The sequence below is a fragment of the Narcine bancroftii genome, chromosome 6 (genome assembly GCF_036971445.1).
Source record: "Narcine bancroftii isolate sNarBan1 chromosome 6, sNarBan1.hap1, whole genome shotgun sequence".
Classification (NCBI taxonomy): domain Eukaryota; kingdom Metazoa; phylum Chordata; class Chondrichthyes; order Torpediniformes; family Narcinidae; genus Narcine; species Narcine bancroftii.
The window spans coordinates 242,676,137-242,691,742 of NC_091474.1; the positions used below are offsets into that span (position 1 = coordinate 242,676,137).

The following is a 15,606-nucleotide window of genomic DNA, read 5'->3' on the forward strand; positions in this document are numbered from 1 at the left end:
ATGGTATGGCTCAGGAACTGCATGGACTCTTTCCCAAACTGGTACTTGTCTAGGTTGATGGTGAGGCCGAAGTTGGCCAGCTGGGAGAAGATGGTGCACAGGTGGGCTTTGTGTTGCACCCAATCCCTGTTGGCAACGAGGATGTCATCTAAGTAAATGAAGATGAAACCCAGGTCCCTGCCCACTGAGTCCTTGAGGCGCTGGAAGGTCTGAGTGGCATTCTTGAGCCCGAACGGCATGCGAAGGAATTCGAACAAGCCAAAGGGGTGATGATGGCCATCTTGGGTATGTCCTCAGGGTGCACCAGGATTTGGAGATACCCGCGCACCAGGTCAACCTTGGAGAAAACCCTCACACCATGCAGGTTGACCGTAAAGTCCTGGATGTGAGGGATGGGGTAACGGTCAGGAACTGTCGCCTCATTGAGCCATCGATAGTCTCCGCAGGGGCGCCAGCTGCCGGAGGCTTTCGGGACCAGATGGAGTTGCGAGGCCCATGGGCTGTTGGACCACTGAATGATCCCCAGCTCCAACAGATGCGAAAACTCCTCCTTCGCCACCTGGAGCTTGTCAGGCGGGAGCCAGCGTGCCTTGGCGTGAACCAGTGGGCCCTGGGTGGGGATGTGGTGGAACACCCCGTGGCGCAGCGAGGCAGCGGAAAAGTGTGGCTTGAGGAGTGTCGGGAACTCATCCAGGATTCACTGGAACTCGTCTCTGGGCGTGCTGATCGTGGCCACCTGCAGTTGCTCCGAGCGGGAGGTGTCGAGGCGTCCACCAGGTGCCTACCTTGAATGTCCACCAGAAGCCCATGTGCGAGGAGGAAGTCTGCACCCAGGATGGCAGTCGGGAGGGACGAGACGGTGAACCTCCACGTGAAATTCTGTTGGCCGATCTGGAAATGGACTGTCTTGTCTCCATACATCCGGATCTCTGTTGCTTTGGCCACATGGAGGGGAGGTCCTCGGGGTCGGTTCCTGGACTTGATGGCCGTGGCCGGGATGATGCTGATCTGGGCCCCAGTGTCGGAGGAACCGCTGGCCGCTGACTGAGTCCTGCAGGTAGAGGAGGGTGTGTCCTTGGCCAGCCGCCGCAGCCATTAACAGCGGCCGGACTGCTTTTTTCCTGGAACGAGCAGGGCTGATGAAACTTCCGAGCCTTGGCTCCCCAGCAATGGTGGTAGAAGCAGGGGCCTGGAGCGGTTGCTGTGCCCCTGGTTATGCCCTTGGTGGCCCCTGCAGGGGCCGGATGCTCTACTGCAGCGCTTGGGGCGGGCTTGGCGTGGTCATGCCCGTGCCTTGTGACCTGCTGGACCGCCAAGCCCTCCGGGAATTGCTCGAGCCATAGCTCTTGGGCCTTCTGAGTGACCTTCCTTGGGACGGTAAAGCTCTCTTGGGCCAGTAACGGCCGGATGTCCTCGGGCTGATGGTCGAGGAAAATGCACTTGAAGAGTGGGCAGTTGGTGTGATCTCCCATGAGCGCGAGCATCTCGTCCATCAGTTCCATCGGGAACCTGTCTCCCAGGGCGTTGAGGTGCAGCATCTGAGTGGCATGCTGGCGCCTGGATAGTCCGAGGGAGCCGGTGAGCACTCGCTTGATGGTTTTGTATTTGTCTTTGGCTGGTGGGTGCTGAACGAGGTGCAGCTCGCGTTTGGTGGTGGCCTGGTCCAGGGCAGCGACCACATGGTAGAATTTAGTCATGTCGGATGAAATCTGGCGGAGGTGAAACTGGGCCTCCGCGTGGCTGAACCAGGTCTCCAGCTCCTAAACCCAGAATTCAGGCAGCTTGACGGCTATAGCACTGATCCCAGGTTCGCTCATGATGGGTTCAAAGACATTTGAACCAGTCGGGGTCACCAATTGTAGCGGCAGCTACACTACTACTGAAAGAACACACAACCAGACGGGTTGAGCTCAGTGAGCAGAAATGATTTATTGCTGCTGGGCTGGACTTATACTCTCATCCTGGACCTGGCTGAGAACCGCACTGGGGGGGCACTGACATCACCCGGGCATCACGTGGTCCCCCTGCGCGGGCTTCTGAGCCCTGTGCTGAGAAGAAGGGGAAACCCCCGACGGCGCCATTTTGGCTGGCTGCCCTGCCGCGTGGATTACAAGCGGGGCCGGTTTGCCTGCCTGGTGGTGTGTCGCCACAACAGCACAGAAACAGGCCCCTCCAGTCTGTGCCAAACTACTATTCTGCCTTGTCCCATTGACTGCACCCGGTTTACATCCCTCCCATCCATGCACCTGTCCACATTTTTATTAAATGGTAAAACTGAGCCCGCAGTCACTTCAGCTGGCAGCTTGTTCCACACTCCCACCATTGTCTGTGTTAAGAAATTCCTCCAACGTTCCCCCCTCAGCTTCTCCCCTTTCACCCTTAACCCATGTCCTCTGGTTTGTACCTCACCTATCCTCAGTGGAAAAAGCCTACTTGCATTTACTCTCTCTATGCCCCTCAATATTCTGTAAACCTTTAACAAATCTCCCCTCATTCTTCTTCACTCCAAGGAATAAAGTCTTCACCTGTTCCACCTTTCCCTGTAACTCAGTTCCTTGAGTCTTGGGGATGCACGGTTAGCGCAACGCTGTTACAGCGCCAGCAATCGGGACTGGGGTTCGAATCCGGTGCTGTCTGTAAGGAGTTTGTACATTCTCCCCATGGGTTTTCCCTGGGGGCTCCAGTTTCCTCCCACCCTTTACAAACGTACCAGGGGTTTAACTGGGTTCATTTTGGGTGTAATTGGGGGCTGATATCCTTCCTGTAGTTAGGTGACCAAAACTGCACACAGTACTCCAAATTTGGCCTCCAATGTCTTATCCAACTTTACCATAACATCCCAACAGCTAATGTGCAGTCAGCACGTATGCGTGGGGCCGAAGGGCCTGAATGGTGATACTTGCCTTGATCTGGAGCAGTATTGCTGTTAGCCTGGCTATCAAATCGGTGAGGCTTTCGTTCCTCACGCTGGCCTGGCCGTTTTGCGACATATTAGCCTGCCTCACCAGCTCGTGAGCCTCCTCCTCACACCTTCTCCGCATGTCCATGGGCTGGTTCATGGGCTGCAGACCCTGGTCCGGAGCAAGCTGTGGTTCACAAGATGACACGAGAGGCAGGGTTTAAAGCTGAACTGGTCCCGGGGTTGTGTGGGGGGGGGGGGTCATATCAGAAGGATTATACAAATAGAGCTTGTTTCCACTGGCAGATGAGGGCTGAACTCAGGGACACAGCCTCAAGATTCAGGCAGTCAGTTTAGGTCGGAGGTAAGGAGGAACTGCTTCTCCAGAGTGTGGTGAATCCGTGGCTTTCCCTCCCCAAGAGAGCAGTGGAGGCTGGCTCATTAAATACATATATTCACAGAGAGATCAGTTTTTGCAAAATAGGGGAGTTAAGGATTATGGGGTCAGGCAGTTAGGTGGAACTGAGTGTTCAGGCTGATCAGTCATAATCTTGTTGAATGGCTGGACAGGCTGGAGAGCTCCTGTTCCTCGTGCAAAACTACACACAAGAACAAATCAAGACAACAGGAAGTAAACGAGCATCGTGAAAGCGAGAAATCGAGGCACTGAGCTCGAGAGTTTGGACGTGTGGATATAAAGACACTTGTTGGACCCCACTTGTTGTGTAGTTTGGTTTGCCAATCTGCAGGAGGTTAGAAATAGAGAGTGCAGAAGAGATTCACCAGAAGGCCTGAAATGAAAGGCTGTTGTTACGAGGGTTTATTCTCAGTGGAATGAAGGAGGTTGAGGGATGCCTTTATGCAGGTTTATAAAATGTTGAGAGGCAAAGATATAATTGATAGGTATTGTTCCCAGGACAGGGGAGTCTCGGACCAACAGGCATTTGTTTAAGGTGAGAGAATTTGTAAGGAGAGATTGAACAAACTTTGAACTCTTTTCTCTGGACTGTTGGAGGCTCAGATTCAGATTTATTGTCAGAGGTCATATATGACATCACATTCAACCCTGAGATTCTTCTTCCTGTGGGCCAGGCAGAATTACCACCAACTGGTAATTCAAAAACAAAACCTCTACACAACGTACACATGTGAACAAAAAAGAAATGTAAACAAACTGTGTAATACAGAGAGGGAAAAAAAATCAATAAAGTGCACAAGTCAGGGTCCTTAAATGAGACTCTGATTGAGTTTGTTGTAGAGGAGTCTGATGGTGGAAGGGGAGCAGGTGTTCCTGAACCTGGTGGTGCGAGTCTTGTGGCACCTACACCTCTTCCCTGACGGCAGCAGCGAGAACAGAACGTGTGCTGGGTGGTGTGGGTCCTTGATGATTGCTGCTGCTCTCTGACGGCAATGTTCCCCGTAGATGTTCTCGATGTGGGGAGGGTTTTGCCTGAGATGTCCTGGGCTGTGTCCACTACCTTTTGGAGGGCTTTACACTCCGGGGTATTGGTGTCTCCACATCAGTCCATGATGCAGCCGGTCAAAACACTACAGGGAGGGGAGATCCAATGGAGGTGTATAAAATTGTGAGGCATTGATAGAATCTTTCCCTCAGGGCAGAAGCATTGCACATGTGTTTCAGGTGAGGGGGAAGCAGATGAGTGGGACACATTTTTATACAGAGGGTGCTGGGAGTAGTGGTGGAAGCAGATACAATAGAGTTGTTTCAGAGGCTTCTCGGTAGATACATGGGGATGAAAGGGACGACTATCAGGTGCAAGCAGCAGAGTTTCGGTTTGATTTGAGCATCTTGTTCAGCACAGGTATCATGGGCTGAATGGGCTGCTCCTCAGCTGCTCTATTTTATGCTTCGTATGTGAGAGAAATTAAAGGAGATCTGAGGGACTTTTTCCATGCACAGAAGGTGGTGGAATGAGCTTCCGGAAGTGGGAGAGGTCGGGAACAACGTAGTGCTTAAAAGACATTTAGACACATACATGGATAGGATTTGTAAGGATATGGCCCATATGCAGGCAAATGGGACTAGCTTAGTCAGCAGGGATGAGTTGGGCTGAAGAGTTGGACTTCAGCAGGAAGTCGGGGGAACACAGCGCAGTTCTCATCGAGGGCTCTGTAGTGGAGAGGGTCAAGAACTTCAAATTCCTGGGTGTCAACGTCTCCGAGGATCTATGTTGATGAAATCACGAAGAAGGCTTGCCAGCAACTGTACTCTGTGAGGTGTTTGAGGAGATTCGGTACGGTCACCGAAGACTCTCGAAAACTTCTTCAGGTGGACCGTGGAGAGCATTTTGGCTGGTTACATCACTGCCTGGTATGGAGGCGCCAACTCTCAGGACAAGAATAAACTCCAGAGGGCTGTTGCCTCAGCCTGCGAGATCACAGGGTCCAGACTCCCCTCCATCGAGGACATCTACATGAGGTGGCGTCTTAATAAAGCAGCCTCTATCCTCAAAGACCCCCACCACCCAGGCCAAGCCCTCTTCACTCAGCTACCATCGGGAAAAAGGTACAGGAGCCTAAAGACGAGCACTCAGCGGCACAAGGACAGCCTCTTTCCCGCTGCCATCAGATTTACTTCTTGTGCACTATTTAAAAAAAAAATTATTGTTGTAAAAGTGGTTTATCTGAATGTTTGGACTGTGATGCTGCCATGAAACACCGAATTTTGTGACTTGTTCATGACAATAAGTTCTGATGGGCCTGTTTCTGTGGTGCTTAACTCCACATGGAGTACAATTCGGTCAGTGACAACAGGAGATGCGTAGGGGTTCAGGGAAGGTCAGCACTGGGTGCTGTGAAAGCATTCTGTGATGTACCTGGGACCAGGAATGAGGCAGGAGAGTTTTCTCAGAGGGTTGTCAGACCACAGAGAGGTGGCAGAGATACAGTATAATCCCCACTATCTGGAATTCAAACAACTGGCAAAAAACATTGCGGAAAATAAATAGGGAAAAAAACATAAAAAGTTAAAATTGGCGCACCTTGTCGTTAGTTCGCCAATCAGGTGACACGCAATCTCAAGCAACCGGAAAATTCACTTATCTGGCATCTACCAATCCCTGGAGGTGCTAGATACCAGGGGTTTTACTGTAGTAAATTACAAAGTTTTTGAGCATTAACGTCATCAATGGAGGAGGTAGCGATGGGAGAACAGGATCTGGGGTTAGTTTCATGAACAGTCCTGATTCAACTTATTTTTCAAAAGCACAAATACAGGGAGCGTGTATTTGCGAGAGATTTCACCAAGGGACAGTGGGGGAAGATTGAGGGGTGGCCTGATAAAATTATGAGCGGCATGGATTAAGTGAAAGTCACTGTCCTTTTCCTATGGCAAACAACCTGAGAATGAGAGGGCGTAGGTTTAAGATGAGAGGGGAGAGATTTCAGAGAGAACCGAAGGGGCAATGTATTCACTTACAGTATGGTCCGTATCTGGGACAAGCTGCCAGTGGAAACTGTAGAAGCGGGAACAGCAACAACTTTCAAAAGGCAGTCAGATGGATATATGGACAGTAAGAGTTTGGAAGGACTGGGGTCAAATGCAAGCAAAGGGGAACTAGTTCAGAATGGCTGAGTTGGCCCAAAGGCCCTGTTCTGTGCCGTACAAATTTCAAGGGGTGGGGTGGGGTTGGGAGGAAGGGGGAGAGAAATACAGACTGTGCTTGTGGGTGAAATTATAAAAACTCACCTCATAACAAAAGTGCTGGACTTTATTCAAGACTTTGTTGAGATCCTTGTTCAGTTGCTCCAATTCTAGGACAATCGTCGCATATCGCTTCTGAAAGTCTATTCCGATGGTGGCAGAATAGGATTTCTGAGGGAACAAGAGGAGAGACCATAAGTTTCCAGCTTGCTCAGCCCTTCATTCCCCCTCCAGGAGGGAAAGGACAAAATACTTGCCAGTCGACTCTAAATCCAGACCATCACCAGACTTGTGATATCTCCACCACCTCCGAAGAGCTACCAGTTCTGCCTGCATCAGGCCAGGCCACATCAGCCTGTGAAGTTCAACGCACAGAAGTGCTGGAGAAACTCAGCAGGTCACACAGCATCCAGTGGAAGCAAAGGGATAATAACCAATGTTTTGGGCCCGAGCCCTTTGTCATGGTGTGAGCAAAAAGCAGGCAGGCGTCTGATTCCTTGACCAAGGGCTCAGGGTTGGTTATATCCCTTCCCTTCCTCTGGACAGTGCCTGATCTTGCTGAGTTCCTCCAGCACTTTTGTGCATTGCCCTACAATCAGAACATCTGCAGACTTTCCAGTTTAACAGCTTGTGAAGTTCTTATACTTTGCAAACTCTAGATGATTCAAATGATTTTCTAGGATGTTGCCCAGACTTCAGGAACTGAGTTACAGGGAAAGGTTTAACAGGTTAGGATTTTATTCCCTGGAGTGTAGAAGAATGAGGGGAGATCTGATAAAGATGTACAGGAAATGTATCAATAAGATAGAAAAGAGTGCAGAGATGATTACCAGGATGTTGCTGGGATTTGAGGAACTGAGTTATAGGGAAAGGTTAAACAGGTTAGGACTTTATTCCCTGAAGCGTAGAAGAATGAGAAGAGATTTGATCGAGGTATTTAAAATTATGAGGGGATAGACAGGGTAAATGTTGGTAGGCTTTTTGCACTGAGGGTAAGTGAGATACAAAATGAGGGCTTATTAACACTTGGGAAGAGTTTGAACAGATACATGGATGGGAGGGGTATGGAGGGATATGAACTAGGCAGAAAAATAATTTGGCACAGACTAGAAGGGCCGAAGGGCCTCTTTCTGTGCTATAATGCCCTATGATTCTAATGAATGTGATGGGAAAATATCTGCCTAATCAGACCCATTCAACCCCCACAGCCCAATAAATCCTTCCCCTTTGCATCCAACGCAGTTGGTGGCTACTATTGAATCGCTTTACACGTTTCAATGAGCCCGACAATCTGTCCTGATCCAACTCCGTTGACACTATGGCCAAAAAGAGAGACACCTGTGCCCTACTTCCTTCAGAGCCAAGAGAAATTTGGCATCTCACCCATGTCTCATCAATTTGTGTGGGAGCATCGTGGAAAGTATCCTGGATGCTGGAAATCTGGAGCTAAACATGAACTAATGGAGGAGCTGAGCAGGTCGAGCTGCATCAGTGTGAGAAAAAAAAATGGGTCGACTTTCCTTTATTTGAATATTTTAAAATTAAAATTTTTAAAATTAAATTTAGATTTATAGTACAGTAACAAGCCCTTCCTGTCCGAGCCACCCAAATTAACCTACAAGCCCCGTATGTTTTGAAGGGTGGGAGGAAACTGGAGCACCTGGAGACATGTGGGAGAACATGCAATCTGCTCCCAGACAGCAGCAGCTTCGAGCCCAGGTCGCCTGTGCTGTCACAGTGTTGGGCTAACCGCTACACTTATCATGCCGTCTGTACTTTTGAAGCGCTGCCCCTGTGAATATTTATCTGTCTTTTATATTTATGACAGTATTTTATTTTCCTGTGTGGCCCGCTGTGCAGTTTTAATTCATGCCTACTGTTTTTCAATGCAGTGAGGAAGAATTGAGGTGTATAAAATTATGAGGGGCATAGATAGGGTAGATGGCCAGAGGCAGAGGTGTCTAAAACTAAAAACTTAAGGCGAGAAAGAGGAGATTTAAGGGGTCAATATTTCAGACAGGGTGGTGGTGGGGTCAGGAGCAGTGGCAATATTTAAGAGGCATTTGGACAGGTCCTTGAGTGAGCAGGACATGGAGGGATATGGAATCAATGCAGACAAGAGGGATTGGTATAGTGGGCGTATTGGTTGACTGAAGGGTCTGTTTCTATATTATATAACACCAAGGTAAGCAGTGGATGTGGGGTTAGTAATAGGGAAGATGCTGGTTAAAGATCAGTGGTGTCAGCACCACTGCTGGTTCAGACCCAGGAGGATGAGGGGATTGAAGATGCAGTCTTCTAATGGTCCTCTGTGAGGTCCTACTGCCTGGTTCTATACAACATTAAACTGCATGCACAGTGGGGCCAGTGGAGTTTATATTTTTTAAATTTTTTTATTTTTCACACTATAAACCATATTGACCAAGATATATACAGACATTTTTTCTCTTGAATATATAGTGTCATTTTCTCCCCCTTTCCCCCCTCCCTTCCCTCCCTCCGTCACTCCCTTCCCCATTTATTTGAAGTTCAATCTATAAGATACATTAAACCCGTTAAACAATGTCGTCACTTAATAAAAATAAACAAGAAATTTTACTGAGTCATTTCTTTTTGTTATCTTCTCCTTCTGTCATTTTAGGTGGTAGATGTCCACGGTAGGATTTCTCCATTATGTTTCATGTATAACTCCCATATTTGTTCGAATATTGTAATGTTATTTCTTAAATTATATGCTATTTTTTCTAATGGAATACATTTATTCATTTCTATGTACCATTGTTGTATTCTCAAGTTGTCTTCTAATTTCCAGGTTGACATAATACATGTTTTTGCTACAGCTAGGGCTATCATAACAAATCTTTTTTGTGCTCCATCCAAATCAAGTCCAAATTCTTTTTCTTATTTTACTTAGGAGGAAGATCTCTGGGTTTTTTGGTATATTGCTTTTTGTGATTTTATTTCATATCTGGTTTAGATCTTCCCAAAATTTTTTCACTTTTTCACATGTCCAAATTGCATGAATTGTTGTTCCCGTTTCCTTTTTACAGCGAAAACATCTGTCTGATACTGTTGGGTCCCATTTATTTAACTTTTGAAGTGTGATGTATAGCCTGTGTATCCAGTTATATTGTATCATGCGTAACCTCATGTTTGTTGTATTTCTCATAGTTCCGGAGCAGAGCTTCTCCCATGTTTCATTCTTTATCTTTATGTTTAGATCTTGTTCCCATTTTTGTTTAGGTTTACCGTTTGTTTCCTCGTTCTCCTTTTCTTGCAGTTTGATGTACATGTTTGTTACAAACTTTTTAATTATCATTGTGTCTGTAATCACATATTCAAAATTGCTTCCTTCTGGTAACCTCAGACTGTTTCCCAATTTGTCCTTCAAGTAGGTTTTCAGTTGATAGTATGCAAACATTGTATCGTGAGTTATATTATATTTATCCGTCATTTGTTCAAAGGATAATAATTTATTTCCCGAAAAACAATTTTCTATTCTTTTGATCCCTTTTCTCTCCCATTCTCTAAAGGAAAGGTTATCTATTGTAAAAGGGATTAGCTGATTTTGCGTCAATAGTAGTTTTGGTAGTTGGTAATTTGTTTTATTCCTTTCTACATGAATCTTCTTCCAAATGTTGAGCAGATGATGCAATACCGGTGAATTCCTACGTTGTATCAATTTTTCATCCCATTTATATAGTATATGTTCAGGTATCTTCTCCCCTATTTTATCTAGTTCTAATCTGGTCCAATCTGGTTTTTCCTTTGTTTGATAAAAATCTGATAGATATCTTAATTGTGCGGCTCTATAATAATTTTTAAAGCTTGGTAGTTGTAAGCCTCTGTTAATTTATCTAGTGCTATCCTCGGTTTCCCCCCTTTCCATAAGAATTTCCTTATTATTTTCTTTAACTCCTTGAAGAATTTCTCTGTTAGGCATATTGGTAATGACTGAAATCGGTATTGTATCCTTGGGAAAATGTTCATTTTAATACAATTTATCCTTCCTATCAGTGTTAGTGGTAAGTCTTTCCAATGCTCTAAGTCGTCTTGTAATTTTTTTCATTAATGGATGGTAATTGAGTTTATATAGATGGCCAAGGTTTTTATTTAGTTGTATACCTAGGTATCGCATTGCTTGTGTTTGCCATCTAAATGGCGATTCTTTCTTAAACTTTGTGAAATCCGCATTATTCATTGGCATTGCTTCACTTTTATTTGCGTTGATCTTGTACCCCGATACTTCTCCATATTCCTTCAATTTCCTATGTAATTCTTTTATTGATATTTCTGGTTCTGTTAAGTATATTATATCGTCATCTGCAAATAGACTGATTTTATATTCCTTCTCTTTTATTTTTATCCCTTTTATTTTATATTCTGTTCTTATCAGTTCTGCTAGTGGTTCTATAGCTAACGCGAACAGTGAGGGAGATAGTGGACATCCCTGCCTTGTTGATCTGCTTAAGTTAAATTGTTTTGATATATATCCATTTACTGTCACTTTCGCCAATGGCCCCTGATATAATGCTTTAATCCAATTAATATATTTATCTGGTAGGCTGAATTTTTGTAGTACTTTGAATAAATAATTCCATTCTACTCTGTCAAAGGCCTTCTCTGCGTCTAAAGCAACCGCTACTGTTGGAGTTTTATTTCCTTCTACTGCATGAATTAAGTTAATAAATTTACAGATATTGTCTGTTGTTCGTCTTTTTTTAATAAATCCAGTTTGGTCTAGATTTACTATTTTTGGTACATAGTCGGCCAATTTGTTCGCTAATAGTTTAGCTATTATCTTATAATCTGTGTTAAGTAAAGATATTGGTCTATATGACGCTGGTGCGAATGGATCTTTCCCTGTCTTTGGTATTACTGTAATTATTGCTGTTTTGCATGAATCTGGTATGCTTTGTGTTTTATCAATCTGGTTGATTACTTCCAGAAGGGGAGGAATTAATAAGTCTTTAAATGTTTTATAGAATTCTATTGGGAATCCATCCTCTCCTGGTGTTTTATTGTTCGGTAGTTTTTTTAATATCTCCTGTAATTCTTCTATTTCAAATGGTTTTATTAATTTATTTTGCTCCTCTGTTTGTAATTTTGGTAGTTCAATTTTAGTTAGAAATTCATCTATTTTGTCTTCTTTCCCTTCGTTTTCAGTTTGATATAGTTGCTCGTAGAATTCCCTTAAGTTTTCATTGATCTCCGTTGGATTATATGTAATTTGTTTGTCCTTTCTCCTTAATGCCAATACCATTCTTTTAGTTTGTTCTGTCTTAAGCTGCCACACTAGAATTTTGTGCATTTTTTCTCCTAGTTCATAATATTTCTGTTTTGTCTTCATTATGTTCTTCTCTACCTTATATGTTTGTAGGGTTACATAACTTATTATTTGCCCTCTGATGTACGCTTTCATTGCGTCCCATAGTATAAACTTATCTTTCACTGATTCTGTATTTATTTCAAAGTACATTTTAATTTGTCGTTCAATGAATTCTCTAAAATCCTGTCTTTTAAGTAGCATGGAGTTTAATCTCCATCTATACATTCTTGGTGGTGTGTCCTCTAGCTCTATTGCCAATAACAGGGGTGAGTGGTCCAATAATAGTCTAGCTTTATATTCCGTTTTCCTAACTCTCCCTTGAATGTGGGCTGATAACAGGAATAGGTCTATCCTTGAGTATGTTTTATGTCTACCCGAATAATATGAACATTCCTTTTCCTTTGGGTGTTGTTTCCTCCATATATCCAAAAGTTGCATTTCTTGCATCGATTTAATTATAAATTTGGTTACTTTGTTCTTTCTGTTAGTTTTTTTTCCAGTTTTATCCATGTTTGAGTCCAAATTAAGGTTAAAATCCCCTCCTATTAGTATGTTCCCTTGCGTATCTGCTATCTTCAAAAAGATATCTTGCATAAATTTTTGATCTTCTTCATTAGGTGAATATACATTGAGTAAATTCCAAAATTCTGAATATATCTGACATTTTATCATTACATATCTCCCTGCTGGATCTATTATTTCCTCTTCTATTTTAATTGGTACATTTTTATTGTTTAATATAGCTACTCCTCTAGCTTTTGAATTATCTGACGCTGCTGTTACATGTCCTATCCAATCTCTCTTTAATTTCTTGAGTTCCACTTCAGTTAGATGTGTTTCTTGTACGAATGCTATATCAATTTTTTCTTTTTTCAGTAAATTTAACAGTTTCTTCCTTTTGATTTGGTTATGTATTCCATTAATATTTAAAGTCATATAGTTCAACATAGTCATTTCATACTTTGTTTATCTTTCCTTTCCTCATCACCACCTTCCCTTCTTATCCATTTCTGCTTTCTTTTTTTGAACACATTATAAGACAACATTTCTAAAACATAAAATATTTCCACTATTCTCATATCTAAAATTGCTTTAACCCCAATAGTCCCTCCTCTTTCTGAGTTGCCCTTTGTCCCTTGTCCCATTTGGATTTGCGAATCCGCTCGCAAGCATCAACTGATTTCGCAGTGACTGTAATTCTTCCCCACCCAGCCCCCCCCACAAAAAATTTTAATCTTCATATATAACAAAGGTCACTCTCTTAATTCCCTCCTTACTTCCTTTCTTTCCCTTCTTAGTTCTTACCTATACTCTATTTTTTATATATATATACATCTTCTTTGGCTTGGCTTTGCGGACGAAGATTTATGGAGGTGGTAAAAGTCCACGTCAGCTGCAGGCTCGTTTGTGGCTGACAAGTCCGATGCGGGACAGGCAGACACGGTTGCAGCGGTTGCAGGGGAAAATTGGTTGGTTGGGGTTGGGTGTTGGGTTTTTCCTCCTTTGTCTTTTGTCAGTGAAGTGGGCTCTGCGATCTTCTTCAAAGGAGGTTGCTGCCCGCCAAACTGTGAGGCGCCAAGATGCACGGTTTGAGGCGATATCAGCCCACTGGCGGTGGTCAATGTGGCAGGCACCAAGAGATTTCTTTAGGCAGTCCTTGTACCTTTTCTTTGGTGCACCTCTGTCACGGTGGCCAGTGGAGAGCTCGCCATACAACACGAGCTTGGGAAGGCGATGGTCCTCCATTCTGGAGACGTGACCCACCCAGCGCAGCTGGATCTTCAGCAGCATGGACTCGATGCTGTCGACCTCTGCCATCTCGAGTACTTCGACGTTAGGGATTAAAGCGCTCCAATGAATGTTGAGGATGGAGCGGAGACAACGCTGGTGGAAGCGTTCTAGGAGCCGTAGGTGAAGCCGGTAGAGGACCCATGATTCGGAGCCGAACAGGAGTGTGGGTATGACAACGGCTCTGTATACGCTTATCTTTGTGAGGTTTTTCAGTTTGTTGTTTTTCCAGACTCTTTTGTGTAGTCTTCCAAAGGCGCTATTTGCCTTGGCGAGTCTGTTGTCTATCTCGTTGTTGATCCTTGCATCTGATGAAATGGTGCAGCCGAGATAGGTAAACTGGTTGACCGTTTTGAGTTTTGTGTGCCCGATGGAGATGTGGGGGGGCTGGTAGTCATGGTAGGGAGCTGGCTGATGGAGGACCTCAGTTTTCTTCAGGCTGACTTCCAGGCCAAACATTTTGGCAGTTTCCGCAAAACAGGACGTCAAGCGCTGAAGAGCTGGCTCTGAATGGGCAACTAAAGCGGCATCGTCTGCAAAGAGTAGTTCACGGACAAGTTTCTCTTGTGTCTTGGTGTGAGCTTGCAGGCGCCTCAGATTGAAGAGACTGCCATCAGTGCGGTACCGGATGTAAACAGTGTCTTCATTGTTGAGGTCTTTCATGGCTTGGTTCAGCATCATGCTGAAGAAGATTGAAAAGAGAGTTGGTGCGAGAACATAGCCTTGCTTCATGCCATTGTTAATGGAGAAGGGTTCAGAGAGCTCATTGCTGTATCTGACCCGACCCTGTTGGTTTTCGTGCAGTTGGATAATCATGTTGAGGAACTTTGGGGGGCATCCGATGCGCTCTAGTATTTGCCAAAGCCCTTTCCTGCTCACGGTGTCGAAGGCTTTGGTGAGGTCAACAAAGGTGATGTAGAGTCCTTTGTTTTGTTCTCTGCACTTTTCTTGGAGCTGTCTGAGGGCAAAGACCATGTCAGTAGTTCCTCTGTTTGCGCGAAAGCCACACTGTGATCCTGGGAGAATATTCTCGGCGACACTAGGTATTATTCTATTTAGGAGAATCCTCGCGAAGATTTTGCCTTCAATGGAGAGCAGCGTGATTCACCTGTAGTTTGAGCAGTCTGATTTCTCGCCTTTGTTTTTGTACGGGGTGATGATGGTGGCATCACGAAGGTCCTGAGGCAGTTTTCCTTGGTCCCAACAAAGCTTGAAAAACTCGTGCAGTTTGACATGCAGAGATTTGCCACCAGCCTTCCAGACCTCTGGGGGGGGGGATTCCATCCATACCTGCTGCTTTGCCACTTTTCAGTTGTTCGATTGCCTTATATGTCTCATCCTGGGTGAGGACCTCATCCAGCTCTAGCCTTAGGGGCTGTTGAGGGAGCTGGAGCAGGGCGGAATCTTGGACTGAGCGGTTGGCACTGAAAAGAGATTGGAAGTGTTCTGACCATCGGTTGAGGATGGAGATCTTGTCGCTGAGGAGGACTTTGCCGACTTTGCAACCGCTGCAACCGTGTCTGCCTGTCCCGCATCGGACTTGTCAGCCACAAACGAGCCTGCAGCTGACGTGGACTTTTACCACCTCCATAAATCTTCGTCCGCGAAGCCAAGCCAAAGAAGATGTATATATATATAAAAAATAGCGGGCTTTGAACTTGGGGTGAGGGGCCGTACACAGCCTTTAGAGCCTCGTAGAAACCCCTGAAGTCGCCAATGTCCGCGCTGAGCTGGGTTCGCTTGGCGAGGCTAGTCCACTACTCATTTTGGATCTCCCGGAGTTTGCGCTGAAGATGGCTGGATGCGTGACAGAAGGCTTGTTTCTTCTCTGGACAGGACGGCTTTGTAAGGTGAGCCTGGTGGGCAGCTCGCTTCTTTGCCAGCAGCTCCTGGATTTCCTGGCTGTTTTCGTCGAACCAGTCCTTG

At 45.2% G+C, this 15,606-nt stretch overlaps 1 protein-coding gene across 4 annotated transcripts in view; it reads right to left on the reverse strand.

The window, feature by feature from the left end:
• Positions 1 to 15,606, reverse strand: part of lin9 (lin-9 DREAM MuvB core complex component) — a 184,220-nt gene that overhangs the window by 10,445 nt on the left and 158,169 nt on the right. For all 4 annotated transcript variants that reach the window (XM_069887828.1, XM_069887826.1, XM_069887829.1 and 1 more), the window contains 2 exons: positions 6,609 to 6,734; positions 2,904 to 3,086 (listed from right to left, as the gene is read on the reverse strand). In XM_069887828.1, the coding sequence (XP_069743929.1) occupies positions 2,904 to 3,086; positions 6,609 to 6,734 (309 nt within the window). The remainder of the gene's footprint in view (positions 1 to 2,903; positions 3,087 to 6,608; positions 6,735 to 15,606) is intronic.